We start from the raw sequence: 15505 nt of genomic DNA, 5'->3' as shown, positions 1-15505 counted from the left end.
GTGGCGGTGATCGTAATGATGTTGATCATGAAGATAAAAATGCAGTGGCGGTGATCGTAATGATGTTGGTCATGAAGAGAGGATAATGTGAATGATGGTGGCGGTAAAGGTCATAATAGTTAGTGTACATTTCCACACGTTGGTCAATCTAATTTCAGGATAAGGGCCTTCCGACATTTGCTGCATGTTTCTCTCTGTTCGCTCGTCCATTCATTCATCTTGACCACTCGTCCACTTTCACGTCTATCCATCCGCCTGTTCATGCAACCCCCTGCTCCGTCCGCCCGTATACGTACGTCAGTCCGTCTGACCCGCGCGTCAACTCCTGTGTCCGTCTGTCTCTCAGAGCCGGCGACGAGGCTGTACACGCAGGACGGCGTGTGCCTCACCGAATCTGGGCTGCACCAGCTGCAGCGGCTGGCGCTGGAGCCGTCTGCGCGTCGGCGGCGCGTGCGAGCCCGTCTGCGGCACGGGGCGGTGCCCGGGGGAGACTCGAGCGATCCCGGCAGCTCCGACATCACGAGCCCCCGCGATGCCGAGCGCAGCTCCGAGCAGCCCCGCCGTGGTCAGTGGCCTCGCTGGGTGGCATGGGGCGGGGAGGGCCCGGTGCAAGGGATGAATTAAATGGGGGGGTTCCGGGGTTCCCCCCCCCCCCCCACTGTTCGATCCTCTGTACCGTCTATTATTATGAATGGCATTTGACCGGTTGACGGCAGTATGAACTCGAGAAAGACTTTTCTTTTAACATAGTACAACGTCGTTGGTTTCGGCGTGCCTGTGGGTGCGTTTTGAACGCACGCGTTTCGCACACACGTGTCTCCAATTATGTCGGCGTCGTCTTGGCGTCATGCAGCTCAGTGCCTTGGTCCCGGTGGCCCGTGGGCTGCCACAGTCCAGTGACACCGCCTGCACACTCCATTAGCCGAGCCTCTGCGCCATATGAGACAATGCCTACGAGATAGTATGAGCGAGACGACGCGTAATCGATTCTTGAATTGAGCTGTGACCCACAGATGATGACAAAACATCATATCTGTGGGGGGGTGCTTGAATCGTTCAGTTTTGCTTTTAAGAGCAGGCGTACACGTTGAGGTGTTTGTGCATGCACGCGCAGTGGTGACGACGGACAGACCTGACAGCCGCTCGGACACGCTGACCAGCCCGGAGCGGGAGGGCGCGGACGGTGGGAGACCGCCAAAGGAGGAGACGTCACCCCGGAAGAGGAAGCTGTACAGGCCCGGTGAGAGGCACACGCCAGGCAGGGTGCGCACCACCTCGACATGACCCGGAGCTCTGTGATGATGGACAGGCCAAGCAGTTTCCTGCTGGGAAATAATAGCACGGTGGCGAAATGTTAATTACCTCGCCAGGTATCCAGGTCACGGGTTCAATCATGACCCTGAAGCCTTTGTATTTTGAGTTTTCGTGTCTCTCTCCCCGGGATCACGTGGATTTTTTTCCGGGTCCTCCAGTTGTTCTCCCACATTTAGAAAGATGCGTTTAGAGTATTTGGCTGCGATACATTCATTTACATTTGTGACCAGGTCGCTTCTGAAAAAATGGCTATATAGCTCGGTGAACCTTACCTGGTAAGCTAGTAAGATAAAAGTGGTAGTTTAGTAAAAAAAAATTGTTTAGTTTACCTAGAAGCTCACACACCGCCTCATATACCCACAATCTTCATACCACCACACAACTCCATGCCACCACAACCAAAGACAAAGGTCCTCCCATGTAGCCTCCACATGCTGTTGGGGCAAGTGTCGTTAGAGAGCACCTAATGAAGGCCGGCACGGCACACGATTGAGTGGGGTGGCCAGTACCACGCCTGTTGTCTGCCTTTGCTTGCTACTTTAACACTGCACCAGCTACTCTTTTTAAGGCTGGATCGATCTAAAGGAGGCTTAATACCAGTTTAGGTATTCATCAGAAATATTGGCTATGAGTGGGAAGTGAGCTCGGGTCACCGGTTTCGTTCCTGTCTGCACGAACCACCACCACCACACGCTCGCTCGCGCAATGCCGCACGCCGTGCCGCCCGCCACCATCCCTGACGTCTCCCTCCCGCTTGCTGCGCACGTGCCACCAGGTGTGGGGGGCTTCCTGGTGCGGCGCCGCTGCGGCTCCGGCTGGGCACGCGGGCGCGGGGGGCTCCTGCGCGGACGCTCCCTCTCGCTCACCGAGTGGGGGCCCTCGGCTGCGCGAACCAGCGAGGGCAGCGACGGTAACAGGGGGCGGGGCGGGGTGTGGTGGTGGGGGGAATGATTTAGAATGGACAGGAAGAAAATGTATACACATGTTGATAAGGATAATGAAATTTAAAATGATGGTGATTTTCTGGTAGTAACAGCTACAACATGAATGTTGGATGCCGTAATGATGTAAGAGATGACATTAATGATGGTAGCATTTGTGGAATTGATAATGGTGACATTAATGATGTTGCTGTCAGCTATAATTGTGGTGGCCATGATGACAGTGATTAATGTTGATAATGGCGATGATGATGGTGATTGGGTCGATGGTAACAATGGTGATGATGATTGCGGCGGTGGTGATGATGCAGGGTGCATAGAGCCCTCCACGGATGAGGGGCTGCTGAGCCCGGATTCGGGAAGGTTGAGAAAAAATCACCCGAGGAAGAGAGCCCGGCTTGAAGACACCTTCCCTCCGTACCTTCAGGTCTGCACGAACAACAAACCGCAGCGTTGCAGTCGTTAAAATTGGTGTTTAAGTTGTCGACTCATACGAGCATCATGCGCACTATGAAGTGCAACGTCGACTCCCCTCAAGCAGCTCCCAAGTCCACACCGAACCGTCACTGTAGCCTTCACCCGAGTGTTCGCCTGAGATTCAACAACCAGCCGTAATCCTGAGGTTGACTATCACAAGATCGGGGGAGCACCTTAACATATAGAGGACCACAGCACTCGGGCAATTTTTGGCACCCGCTTATCTGTGGTTCCTTACGCCTCCCTCTTCGAGTGTGAGAGAATATTGTGCCCATTAAAAATATAAAGAATAATTATTTTTATTATTTGGATTAGATGGATTGTGTTTATTTCAGGAGGAGCCCAGTGAGCTGCTCGCCTGTATTTCATTGGCGTCCTGCAACGGTGTAGATATATTTACACACATGTATGTTGAACTTAATTTGCACCGTACGTAGCCAACCATGCTAATTGGAGATGCGGGGGGAAGGATAACAAACTAAACACAAAAAAACTTTCATAGGCTATGCTTACATTTATATATGCTTACATTTATATGTATTTGTATAAGAATAATATGTAATAATTTGCATATCTTGTATTTTACGTACAGTGTGATGTTCTGTGCATGTAGCATTTTACATGTATAATACTCCACATATATTGTAATCGTTAGGGGACATAGTGGCTACATTTATGAGCATACTGCATTGCGAGCCCTGGGACCCGTTCAGATAATTGTCACTGATGTTGGTGGCCGTGAGCAGGAATTTTACTCTGGTCGTCGAGTATGCAACGCAGCGCCCACCGCTTCCCCACACACACTCTACATACACACACTCGATTATACACACACTACGTACACTAACACACACTCTACACACACTAACACACACATTTCTGGCCACAGGAGGCCTTCTTCGGCAAGAGCCTGCTGGACTCGGCGCGGGACCGGCCGCTCGACGCGACCCCAGCTCTGGACGACGCGGCCCCCCTCTCCTCGCCGTGCCCCCCGCTCGCCGCTCCGCCGGCCCCCCTGGGGCTCGTCAAAGAGCCGTTGGGGGACGGCGCAGACGACGCGACTGTTGCCGAGGCCCACGCGACCGTCGCCGTGGCGACCGACTCCGCCAGCCACGTGAAGGCCGCGATGCACGGTACGGCTTCCCGGCACAGCAGAGGACGCCCCCCGGGTGGCGGGTGGCGAAGGGGCCGGGGGCAGTTCTGAGATCTCGTGATGACCATGTCAGTCGAGCTGAGTTGATATTGTGGGTTCAAACCCTCTGCTTGGGTTCCCTTCCTTTATGTTGGAGGCACCGAGCCAGCACTTCTAACTTGTGTCCTTGAATTACACCACGTGGCATTCTGTGGCATTGTGAGAGATTCTCAACTGGCACAGCTGAGATCCTTGGTTGGCAACTGTTGTGTTTGGGTCTCTTCTCCCAAATGAGGACTCTGCGTATGGATATTTATTATGACGATGATGGTGATGACGATGATATTGATGACGCTGGTTTGGGTGGTGGTTTCCCACAGTTGATGCGACTGAGGATCCACTCACAGAGCTCTCCGATGACATCCTCGGGATTTTGACGCGGGACCTGGGGCGGCAACCGGCAGACACGGGTGAGCCACACTCGTCGCAGCATCACATTTACCTCCGTTTCATCGCCAACGTCTCCATCGTTACCAGTAAACTCATCGGCATCATTACATTGTCAACACAACGGGACCAACGACAATGTTGCAATCGTGTTTATAAATGGTAACATGGCCGTCATCATCGGCAGCAGTCGGGACCTAATATTATTTGCTGAAGCAATTGAAATGATGTCATATAGCCGTGATGCGTGAATTAATATGTGTGTGTGCAATAATTCATTCATTCATATGTCGTTTGCGTGTGTGCAAAATATGTGGGTCCATGAGCGATGGCAATAGCATGAGGAGGCCTTCGTCCACCAGTGAATAGAACACGATGATCGATGATGATGGTGATGGTGTGGAGAGACCCTTCAAGGATACGAGGCGCAATCCTGTGTTAAAACATGTGTGGGGTCTATTCCACAGCGTGTGTGTGTAGTAGGAGATCCCTGTGCAGCTTTTCTTAAAACCTCCCGCTTTGCTCTGCACCCTATATACTAACAACAACAGATCAGAAGTGATATGAGGATCAATACATTGTTTATATAAAGACATCGTCTCTGAAGCCACCCTCCCCTATTGTATGTTGAGCCTCTTTGGCACCGTACGTCACCAACCCTGCTAATCGGAGGAGCGATTTTCCACTCTTCCCGCGAACAGACAAGGCGTGCGAGCCATCGCAGCCTCCCCCCGCGTTCCACGCACGCTCGCTCGACAACGCCTTCCTGCCCAGCGACTTGGACCGCATGGTCCCCGATGGTAAGCGCCCCCCTCCGATGCCCGCGCCTTGTTTTTCCAGCCCCCCTCACACGGGGACGCTGGTTGCGTTACCTGTGCTCTGGGTGGTGTGTCTGTGCTGCGGGCAAAGCCGTCCCTAGGGTACACGGCAGATCGGGGCGACTGCCCCAGGCCGCGTGCTTTTGGGGGAGGCGGGGGGGGGGGGCTCGCTTTGACGTCACGGTGTCAGATGTAATTCTTCCGGTGACCTTGCATCCTGACCCCGCGCCGTGCGCGCTGTCAACAGAGCTCACGCACATCGAGGGCAAGGACGTGGAGGAGCTCTTCACGGCACTGAGCTCGCAGGGCGAGGGGGCGGCGCACGCCGGGCCGTTTGGCTACGGCGCCATGCACGCGATGGACGTGCCGGCTCACGGGCCTGCGGCCGGCGCCGGTGCCGGCACCGCTGGCGGCGGTGGTAGCGGCGGTGGTGTGGACGCGGTCACGCGGGCTCCGCATGCTGTACACGGACCGCAGCCGCAACCGCAGCCACTACCGCAGCAGCCGCCTACCAGTGGTGCCGTCGACATCTTGCCTGAACCCTTTCCTGGTTTGGCGCAGCCAGGGTTTTCAGCTTTGGGCAGCGGGTGAGTGTAACTGTGTGTAACAGTGTGTGTGTGTGAGAAAGAGAGCCTCCTGGGCTGTGCCGACCTAACTGTGTCTTAGCCAGCTGTGAAACAGACCACAACCCTCCATCTTCTCCATTTAGTTTGTATGTGTGTGTGTAGGCGTGACGCAGTGCTTGGCGCACTTCGCTACGAGACCCACCACCTGAGTTTGATTCCCGGCCATGGATTATATCAGTGGCGGGTTCATAACTGAACCCGTCTGGGGCCTTGTCTAGGTTGACTCAGCCTTGACTGAGTACGTGGTGAGGTGTGTGAAGATCAGTCCACTCGTGTGCCGTACCGGCCTTGGGAGACACTGGCTAACACCACTTGCCTCAGTCGTCTGCGTGACTCGGTGGTGAGATGTTAACTACCTCGCCTGGCACACAGGAGGTCGTGAGTTCCATTCTGACCGTGACACCTGCATATTTGGAGTTTACATGTTCCCTATTTTTCCTGGTCTTCTGGTTTTAGAGTATTTGGCTGCTATATATTTCCACGTGATTAGCCACTTCGTTATGCTCCGTGGGCCTTACCTGGTAAAATAGAAATGGATGATATCTGTGATTGTTGCCGTGTATACGTTCATGTGCGCGCCAACGCAGGTAACATCGCCGTTACTTACCGGCGAGCGGTGGGTTTTTTTTGTTGTTGACGACACCGCCTCCGCTGTTGATTTTAACAATGCCGCCATTGTTGTTGTTGTTGCCCGCGCAGTGAGAAACGCGCCACGTTCAGCCCCGCAGCGGGCTGCAGCGTGGCGTCGCCCGCGTCACCCTGGAGCGGTTCACAGCCACCCGGCGGGGACGAGCGCTGCGAGAGCGACGGCCTCTCCTACAACCAGCGCAGCGCGCTCAAGTGGGAGCGCGACGAGGAGCTCGGGGAGATGGCCACCATCTCCGCGGTGCTCTACGCCAACATCAACTTCCCCGGCTTGCGGCACGAGTTCCCCGGTATGCTCAAGTCGACTTTGTTGACCCGCCCCATGCTGCACATCAGTTAACGTGTAGTGACGCCTGCCCCATTGACGCCGTGTCCCACTTTGACTCGACTTCTGCCTCCGTTGTGCCGCTTGCTGCGTTGTTGATGGCCGCCCGTGTTGTTGCGCCCTCCCCGCAGACTGGCCGACCCGCTCCAAGCAGATTGCGAAGCTGTGGCGCAAGGCGTCGACAGAAGAGCGCGCCCCCTATCTGGTGAGACGCCTTCGTGTGTTGGTGTCATGCGGCGCTGACATGGCCTAGCGTGTAGTGCGTAGTGTCGCTTGTTGCAGAGGATGTACGTATGTATGTTCTTTCACACCGTATGTAGCCTAACCGTGCTAATTGGAGGTGCACAGCTTTGTGGTTCGAGCCCCACGGCTGCCCTGGTCAATTCTGTGGTCTATTGGCGCACCTTTTGCCTCGCAGTGGACATGAACGATGCCGTGACCTTATTCGATATAAGACTAGGCCAATTGTTCTGCCGTCACAGTCCACGTTTGTAAAAATTATCTCCACATTACTTAATCAGGTCAAATCAAAGCTCTCTCCTCTCAGACGATACCTGTATGTGAAACATAACGCCCTCGTGATTAGCCTATGCTACAAGAATTACGCAAATATGAATTGTATTATTGTTGTGAAACCCACATTGCAAAATGCTCCTCAAATTGTTTTGAGTTTGTTTGCTAGTCTTGCCCCCAAACCCCTTTAGGGGACTCACCTTGGACAGATTTTCTTTAAAAAAAATATGATATTTGTGAGAGTTATAGTTGCAGTCGGGGGAACAGCTCATCCCATGATCCCCTCAGAGTTGAATTAACAAGTGCCACCAAGTCAACCATGTTAAGATGCTGGCTTCTATCTACCGTGGCAATGTCGAAATTTCGTGTGGCATTTCCAATCACCGGTTCAGGATCGCCAGCAGACAATAAGTGTGGCCGTGATGCTGCTTTGGCCATGGCAGACGCTTCCACCATTGTCATCACCACCACACGTGACTAGGTAGCGACGGGGTAGATCGTGATGTGTCTTGGCGGCGGCACTGCGTCGCCGGTGCTGCATCGTCGCCGACGCCGGTAGACCGCTGAGCGTTGTGCTTGTTGTTTCGTTGTTACAGCAAAAGGCCCGAGACAACCGTGCGGCGCTGCGTATCACGCGGGCACAGAGCGGCATCAGGCCTCCCCGCAAGAAGCAGCTGCCCGAGACGGTCGACCAGTTTAGCCCAACGGAGCCCGAGATTCCGGTACGCGGTCTTGTCTGTGTTCTCCCTCACGAGCAAAGGGCTTGGGGGATGATGTCCGGTTGTGAGTGGATATCTTCTTGCTGTGCGTGTGTGTGTGTGCGCATTTGCCTGGTTGTACGCTTTCTGAAAATGTGGGGGTTTTAGCTTGTTTGCAGCATTGTTTCAAAAGGAGGTTGGGCCTAGAGGACGATGCTACTCAGTTATCTTAATCAGCTGTCTATTCATCAATCCATCTTCCTCACTACCAACGTATCCGTTGATTAAAATCCCGTCAGCCTGCCCTTACAACTACCCAGTTGTTGCGGAGGTTTGTGGTTCAAACCTTGCGGCCACCCCGGTTAATTCTTCTGTGTGTGTTAATGATAAAATATTTTACGTCTGCTTTAGATTGGACGTTAGAGGTCCCGTGACATTATTCGAAAAGAGTAGGCCATGTGTGAACCATATGATGCACGATTCGCGACAATCATAGAGTCCGTTTTGCAAAATGTCATCATGTAACTTACCCATTTATCCGTTCATCTGTCTGCCCATCCGTAGTATTATCCGTCGACTCAGTCTGATGATGTCCATGTGCGACAGGGGAAGGAACATCACAGGCTCAAGGAGGTCGAACAGGAGCATGAGTGGAAGCAGCGACAGGTCAGTGGTGTGGAAGGGGATGATGGCGCACAGAAGGGGGGGGGGCATCTCGTGATATGAAATCGTAACGGCCTGCATGATTCTCATTGTAATCGAGCGCACCGCCACCCACTCGCCTTGACACGCTCACACGCGGTACGTGCACAAACGTGCCCCAGGATTTTTCTGCCGATGCCATAATAAATCCGAGGAATCACGTGTCGGATGGTTGGCCCTAAAGGAAGATGCAGCCCAAAGTCCCAAAAAGGCAAATAGCTGTTACCTCGTAGATTCTTAACTCGGCTGTGAGTCCCGAGCAGCCAACAATTGAAGCCTTTGTCCATGACGATGAAGTCGATTTTAAAAGCTGTGTTTTATAAGTCAACGTGGCACACAAGTAGGGTTGCCGTGATATGGCGATTCCGCAATGTTCCGTGCGATATAAGGTCCACAACAGCCATATAGACTGGTTTGCTAAATATCATTATATCATGATTATCGTTTCTCATCTAATGTTTTAAAGCATTTTTGTTTCATGATGAAATACTTAAGAAATTACACAATAATTTAAGTTTTACATACATACCTTATTCGTATGTATTGGTGCTTTGCTAAATATTTTCCAGAGTAAGTGACGGCATGACGCCATCATTTTGTAGTCTTCTCATTTATGCAATTATTGCTTGTGTAATTGTAAAGTTGCAATGATTAGAAGACGTACGCCAGGTTATGTTAAATGAGAATTGCGGTTAAAGCACTCTGGATGTACTGCAAAGCGCAAAAACAATACAATAAAAACATGCTAAGTACTATTACATATCTATATAGGAAACTTGTTTCGTGATGATCAACATTTCATGAAAATTTTATATCGTATCGTGAAAATTGATATCGCGGCAACCCTGCACACTAGTGACGTCACTGTAACGTCGTGTGTCACTGTAACCCGTAGGTGTCAATACAGCGTCAATGCAGTGATGTCACTACAGCGCAATGGGTATGTATCGGAGCTATTTGTTTTTTGGTTGCATCTTCCTTTACAGAAATACTTTTAAAGTCTTGAGTATATTCTATAACGGATGGATGCTGTTGAAGTACTTTTTAAGCAGCAATAATTGTCTATGGAGAGGATAATAAGGTGCAAAATAATAATAAAGAATCACTCCAAACTTGTGTCGTAAGACCCTCCGCCACCCGACATGGCCAAACAAATTAAATTGTCATGTGTACAAGCGTCTAACGCACCAATTATCATTTGTTTCGGCTCACCCGGTAAGTTAAAGAATAATGCTCACTAACCAAATTTCTAAATGTTCTTCAACTTACCCGGGTCTTTCAACAACAATATGGCCAGACCATTATGCGGCCGACCCAATAACCAATTGCGAATTATAACATTGACTCCGATAACATACTACGTGTTAATTAAAGCAATGAAAGGGCACTTTAGTTTACCCAGGAAAACGTCGCTGAATCTCAAGACTTTTGAGGGCCCTTCATTAAGATGTTTTGGGGTCTGTTCTCTTTGATGAACATTTTGACGTGTGGGAGAAAATTTACCCAGGGAAAATCCACTCTTAAGAGGGGGAGGTAACACTAAGGTCCGCACAGATAGATTCAAGAATCCATCGCAGCACTGCCATCTCTTGCTGCTTCACGGCCCAAGTCAACAACAACTGGTATTCCCAGTTTTCCATCCAAGTACGAATCGGGCTCATCCGTGCTTAGCTAACAAGATCTGACAAGATCGGATGAATTCACAGGATGAGTCGGTCATAGAAAAATGGATTGATCGTGTTGGTTGTCCAGGTATAGCCAGTTGTGGGAATGTTGTCAGGTGATACAATTAGTTGATAGTTTTTAGCCACTACAAAGACACGGATCTATTTTGTCCTTTAAAGCAATTCATGTACAGTATGTGCACTAAGGTTGCCACTATGTGGCGATTCTATATTATAACGTACGATATAAGGTCCATGATAATGGTATCGTCCGTTTTGCAATATGTCGTGGTATTGTTATTAACTTTTGTTCATTTCATTTTTTCGTAAATATTTTGTTTCCCGAAATAACAAACACTGTGATGAAAGTTGTAAATAAATTTACGGCGTGGCAGTTATATGATGCCATTGTATTTCCAGCTCATGTAATTCTTTGATTACTTTGAGTGTAACAGACAATGTGGGCTTTATATGCATTATAGGTTGGCATTGATTACAAAGACTTTACTGTAGGCGCATATGTTGATTGAATTGCAGTTAATGAACTGAAAGCAATATTCATTCACACTAGGAAGTATAGCAAAGCACACACAAGGAATGCAATAGAAATGTGAAATACAATTACAACATCACAGGAAACCGATATTGCAAGAACTTTAATATCCCATTGCACCTTAGCGTGCGAAACGATTTCGCGGCAATCGCAGCACAGACGCTCACGCGGTGCGCAATTATCGTCTCCGCTGCAGCAACTGCGTCTGCAGAGCAAGCAGCAGGCGAAGCTGGAGGCCACGCAGAAGCTGGAGCTCGCCAAGCAGGAGCAGCAGAAGATGAGTCTCCACGGGGAGGGCACCGGCGACACGGAGGCGGATGGCGCAGCTACGGCGCCGGCCTCGGAATTCCCGGACGGCGAGAGCTTCCGGAGCCCCAGCGCCGCCAGCCAGGCCGAGCCGGCCCGCAGCCCCTTCGCTGGCGACGGTGGCGGCGGTGGCGACGGCGGCGTCGGCGGGGGGAAACTGGCGCCATTCTCCCCGCGGCCGCTGTCCAACCCCAAGGGGCTGAGCCTGGACGACGTGTTCGTGAAGCCGCGAGCGCCGTCGCAGCCGCGCGCGCCCCTGCAGCCGCCGCCAGCGCACGAGGGCTTCCCGCAGGCCGTCGGGCGCCCCCACAACGAGCTCCCGCCGGAGTCGGGCTCTGGCTCCCGCCCAGCGTCGCCGTGGGACCCCTACCCTGGCGCGGCCGAGGCGCCTGCGTCCGCTCCCGGTGCCGCGACCGCGCCGACGACGACGGCGACGTCGGCGCCGACGCCGCCTTCCGCCGTCAGGAGACACTCGGCGCCGCACCTGGACCCATACGGCAACCCTCCCGGCACGCCACGCCCCGTGGGGACGCTGCCGGCCGACTCCTACTTTGCGATGCCCAAGACGCCGCAGAGGAAGGAGGAACCCGCATTCCGGAGAGGGGCGGGCGAGCAGTCGCCCCGCGCCGCGGCACTGTGCGATCCGTACGCCAAGGCGCCCGGCACCCCGCGGCCGTCGCCGATCGCCGAACCCTACTTCAGGGCCGCCGGGCCGCCCCGGCCGTTTGAGACATTCGCCGAGCCACCTCTCCTGTCCTCGAGGCCGGACGAGCTGCCGCCACAGCAGCAGCAGCAGCAGCAGATGTTCAAGGCGCCCTTCCCGGCGCTGCAACAGATGCCTTTGCCCGTCATGTCGCCCAGCGGTGTTCAGCAACCTCCACTTGGGCAGCCGTGTCAGCCGCCTATGGGCGGAGGATACGCGCCGTCGCCGTCCACGATTCACGGGTCACCAGTCCGGCGACCGCCCAGCGCCACCGAGCACTACGCGCAGCAGCAGCAGCAGCAGCAGCAGACACTGCCCACGTCCCCCTACGGACAGGCGGCGGGCGCGCAGGGAACGCAGCCACCTGATCCATACGTGCAGGCACCCCACACGCCTCGGCCTCTTGTCACCTCCGACCCCTATGCTCAACCGCCGGGGACACCCCGGCCTCTCAGTTCCGACCCCTATGCACAGCCACCCCACACGCCAAGACCTTTGACATCCGACCCTTACGCGCAGCCGCCGGGAACGCCGCGGCCCATGACCTCCGACCCTTACGCACAGCCGCCGGGAACGCCTCGGCCCATGACCTCCGACCCCTACGCGCAACCTCCGGGGACGCCTCGGCCCATGACCTCCGACCCCTACGCGCAACCTCCGGGGACGCCTCGGCCCATGACCTCCGACCCCTACGCGCAACCTCCGGGGACGCCGCGACCATTTGCGGCCGACCCCTACGCCCGCCCGCCGCAATCGCAACCCGCGTTCGAAATGTACGGCGACGGGCAACCGGTGCCCGGCGCGCAGTTCGCACCGGCAGCTGGGGTGACGCGGCAAACGAACGTCGAGGGCAAGTACTCGCAAGCGGCCACCGCCCCTCCCCGAGAGATGTTCTCCCCGCCCACGACGCCGGGCGTCCAATCGCAGGCGCAAGCCGCTGCTGCTGCCGCCGTGGAAGCGTTGGAAGCCGGCTCGCGCGACATGTTCACGCCGCCGCTGGCGCTTTCAGGCGATTCTGTTCAAATTCCCGGCCTCGCTTCGCCGACGACAACGCCCGGAGGGAGTGGTGCGAGGAGCCTGACGGCGGCAGTCTCCGCGGCGTTGGGGTCCGTCTCCGGCGCGGGTCCCGGTGCGATGGAGATGGCACAGGCGAAGGCACGGGGCGGCTCGCCGTGCGTGCCGGGCGCGGTGCACATGGCGCAGCAGCAGGGGATGGCGCCCACACGGCCTGACGTGCTCCCGCTGCAGGGGATTCTGGGACAGCATGGCGTGGTGGGTGATGTGGTATCTCTTGTGTTGTTGGGCTGACGTAGGTTATGTAGTGGGTTACACTGGAATGATTGGTACGTGGTGATAATGCTTGCTGTGACGATAGTAACGATACTGGGGGCGCACCGAATAGTACTTTTATACTATTTGACCGACAACATTACTTAGGTATTCTATGAATTTTTATTTGAAGCCGAATATTATATTTATTTATTTCAAATAAGCTGGCATGTCTCTCTGTCTCCCTCTGTTACTTTCTCTTGTGTCTCTCAGTTGTCTCCCCTTTTCCATATGCTCGTGGTGGGGGTTACGCTCTGCACTGCTCTCCTCACATCCCGCCCCTCCTCCGCCATGGGCTGTTGTGGTCATGTAATTGCTTTGGCCCTTGGTGCTCACTTTTGTATTCCTCATTTTATTTAGCCGAATACAAATACTAAACACACCGCTCGTATTTTGCCACATTCTGAAGGGCAGAGCATATATTCTGTGATGCCCTAGATTTCACGAAGGTGAAATCGGTGATTATGGTCATGCTTCGTGTGTCATGCTTCTTGTGACGATCGTGGTAATAATGGCATTGAAAGTATGTATGTTAAACTTCTTTCACACCATACGTAGCCAACCGTGCTAATCAGAGTTGCGGGGGGATGGACAATGCAAAACAACTAAATACAAAAAGCAATTCTAAATATGTTTACAATCTAGATGAATCTAGATTGATAGATAAATCGAGATTCACGATGCTGACTTTGCAGTCTTAACGATTGACAGGCGGCACCGATAGCGCTAGCGGCGATTCATGAAACGTGCGCCGTTGTTTTGCAGCAGAGGCCGCAGCCTCAGGGCGCCGGTCCGCAGGAGACGGGGATGCCGGGAGGTGCCGGGGTGATGTTCTGGTCATCGGACACCACCTCCCCTCAAGGACAGCCCATGAACAAGCCTCCTCCACCTTACCCGGTACAGCAGGTGAGATTCCCGCATAGCCAGTGCCCAAGGTGCGGGATGGCCTTGCTCTATCGCACCTTGGCATGAGAACAAAGTTGAGAGCCCGAATCGACCCAAGAGGGCTTTTAAGCGAGACTAAAAGTGTTTTCCTTGATTTATCCTGGAAGAATCCGATGAGCTTATGGAGTTATTTTTTCACGGATGTCCTGTAGGGGCAGGTCAGAGAGAGTTACAGCAACAAAGGATACAAAAGCTGAGTGCAAGATAGAGAAAAGTCGCTAAAAATTAAGAAATAAATATACATAAAGTTTCTAAGTGCAAATTGCACAAGTACATACATTCCTGCCGTTTTGTCAACACCAAAAGCAAGCCTTGGGGCAAGCCAGCAAAACAACAACAACAAACACTATCCTGAACCACACCAAGACAACGCATGGTCCCCCAATTGCATTGCACATTCAAATTGGATATGTCAGTCATTTAAAACTGGTGTATATACGTACAGTTGGAGCAAAAACAAAACATGGAGTAAGGTGCATGATTGGAATTGCATTGAAAAAAAGAAAGGGGAACAGATGGAGTGAAGCATGTCAAAGCGGAGATGTCATTGTTGACCGTTTAGAAAAGCGGGGAGTGGGTTTCGAGGGAGCACGTGTCGTTATTAGAGAATTGATGACCGCAGTTAGAGACTTAACGATGGATTGGCAACCAGGGCAGGGAACACGCCCCTGAGAGTCGGTGTGCCGTGGAGATGGAACGATTTAATCATCTTGCGCAGGCGCTCAATGGATTTTTGCACCGCAAGGTGCGAGAAATGGCAGCGGCTTTGGGGAGGTCTGGCTATTGATCATTCAGTCATATACTAGCCTACAGCCCGTCCAAGGACGGGTGTATGGCAGTAAATCTGAAACATTCAAGCGAAAAGCCGACCGCGACGTGATATTCATTGCATCCATTCGTGTGCAATTTGTAAGGCCGCGGTGACACAGACCTATTTCATTTAAAGGTTATAATCCCTTGTTCATCATGACGGACACCGCGTGACATGAGGGTACTCCCTTTGTAGTGTGGGTTGTAAGGGGGAGGAGGCCCCACCCCATGTCGAGTGACATTACCTGCTCATGATTATTAATGACGGGGGCGGGGGGGCGTTAATTTGGAGGACGTCACCTGATGATTGTTAATGAGGGAAGCTGTTCGATGTGGAGTGCCATCAACTAAGCATGATTTTTAATCGGGGGTGGGGATCCATGTGGAGTGACGTCACCCCCTCATGGTTATTGGGGAGGCATGTGGAGTGACGTCACGCGCGTTACACACAAATAGACATTCTTGGCTCACTATATTAGTAATTGACCACGCTCTGATATTTTCGATTGATTTGGTGAATATCTTCAGTTCTGGGGTTTCTCAACTTGTGTAAAGAT

At 52.9% G+C, this 15505-nt stretch overlaps 1 protein-coding gene across 10 annotated transcripts in view; it reads left to right on the top strand.

The window, feature by feature from the left end:
• LOC144943499 (histone-lysine N-methyltransferase 2C-like) overlaps window positions 1–15505 on the top strand; it is a 79035-nt gene that overhangs the window by 29889 nt on the left and 33641 nt on the right. For 7 of the 10 annotated variants that reach the window (XM_078871008.1, XM_078871010.1, XM_078871016.1 and 4 more), the window contains exons 18-32: window positions 347–565; window positions 1115–1240; window positions 2090–2224; window positions 2567–2682; window positions 3622–3865; window positions 4245–4334; window positions 5013–5111; window positions 5377–5716; window positions 6455–6690; window positions 6857–6930; window positions 7835–7960; window positions 8543–8602; window positions 9534–9578; window positions 11052–13136; window positions 13959–14099. In XM_078871008.1, the coding sequence (XP_078727134.1) occupies window positions 347–565; window positions 1115–1240; window positions 2090–2224; window positions 2567–2682; window positions 3622–3865; window positions 4245–4334; window positions 5013–5111; window positions 5377–5716; window positions 6455–6690; window positions 6857–6930; window positions 7835–7960; window positions 8543–8602; window positions 9534–9578; window positions 11052–13136; window positions 13959–14099 (4136 nt within the window). The remainder of the gene's footprint in view (window positions 1–346; window positions 566–1114; window positions 1241–2089; window positions 2225–2566; window positions 2683–3621; window positions 3866–4244; window positions 4335–5012; window positions 5112–5376; window positions 5717–6454; window positions 6691–6856; window positions 6931–7834; window positions 7961–8542; window positions 8603–9533; window positions 9579–11051; window positions 13137–13958; window positions 14100–15505) is intronic. The other 3 variants (XM_078871009.1, XM_078871011.1, XM_078871012.1) reach the window with 3 other exon arrangements.

Source organism: Lampetra fluviatilis, chromosome 31, assembly GCF_964198595.1.
Source record: "Lampetra fluviatilis chromosome 31, kcLamFluv1.1, whole genome shotgun sequence".
Classification (NCBI taxonomy): domain Eukaryota; kingdom Metazoa; phylum Chordata; class Hyperoartia; order Petromyzontiformes; family Petromyzontidae; genus Lampetra; species Lampetra fluviatilis.
The sequence above is the reverse complement of the archived record's forward strand: the minus strand, read 5'-3'. Positions and strand labels throughout refer to the sequence as shown.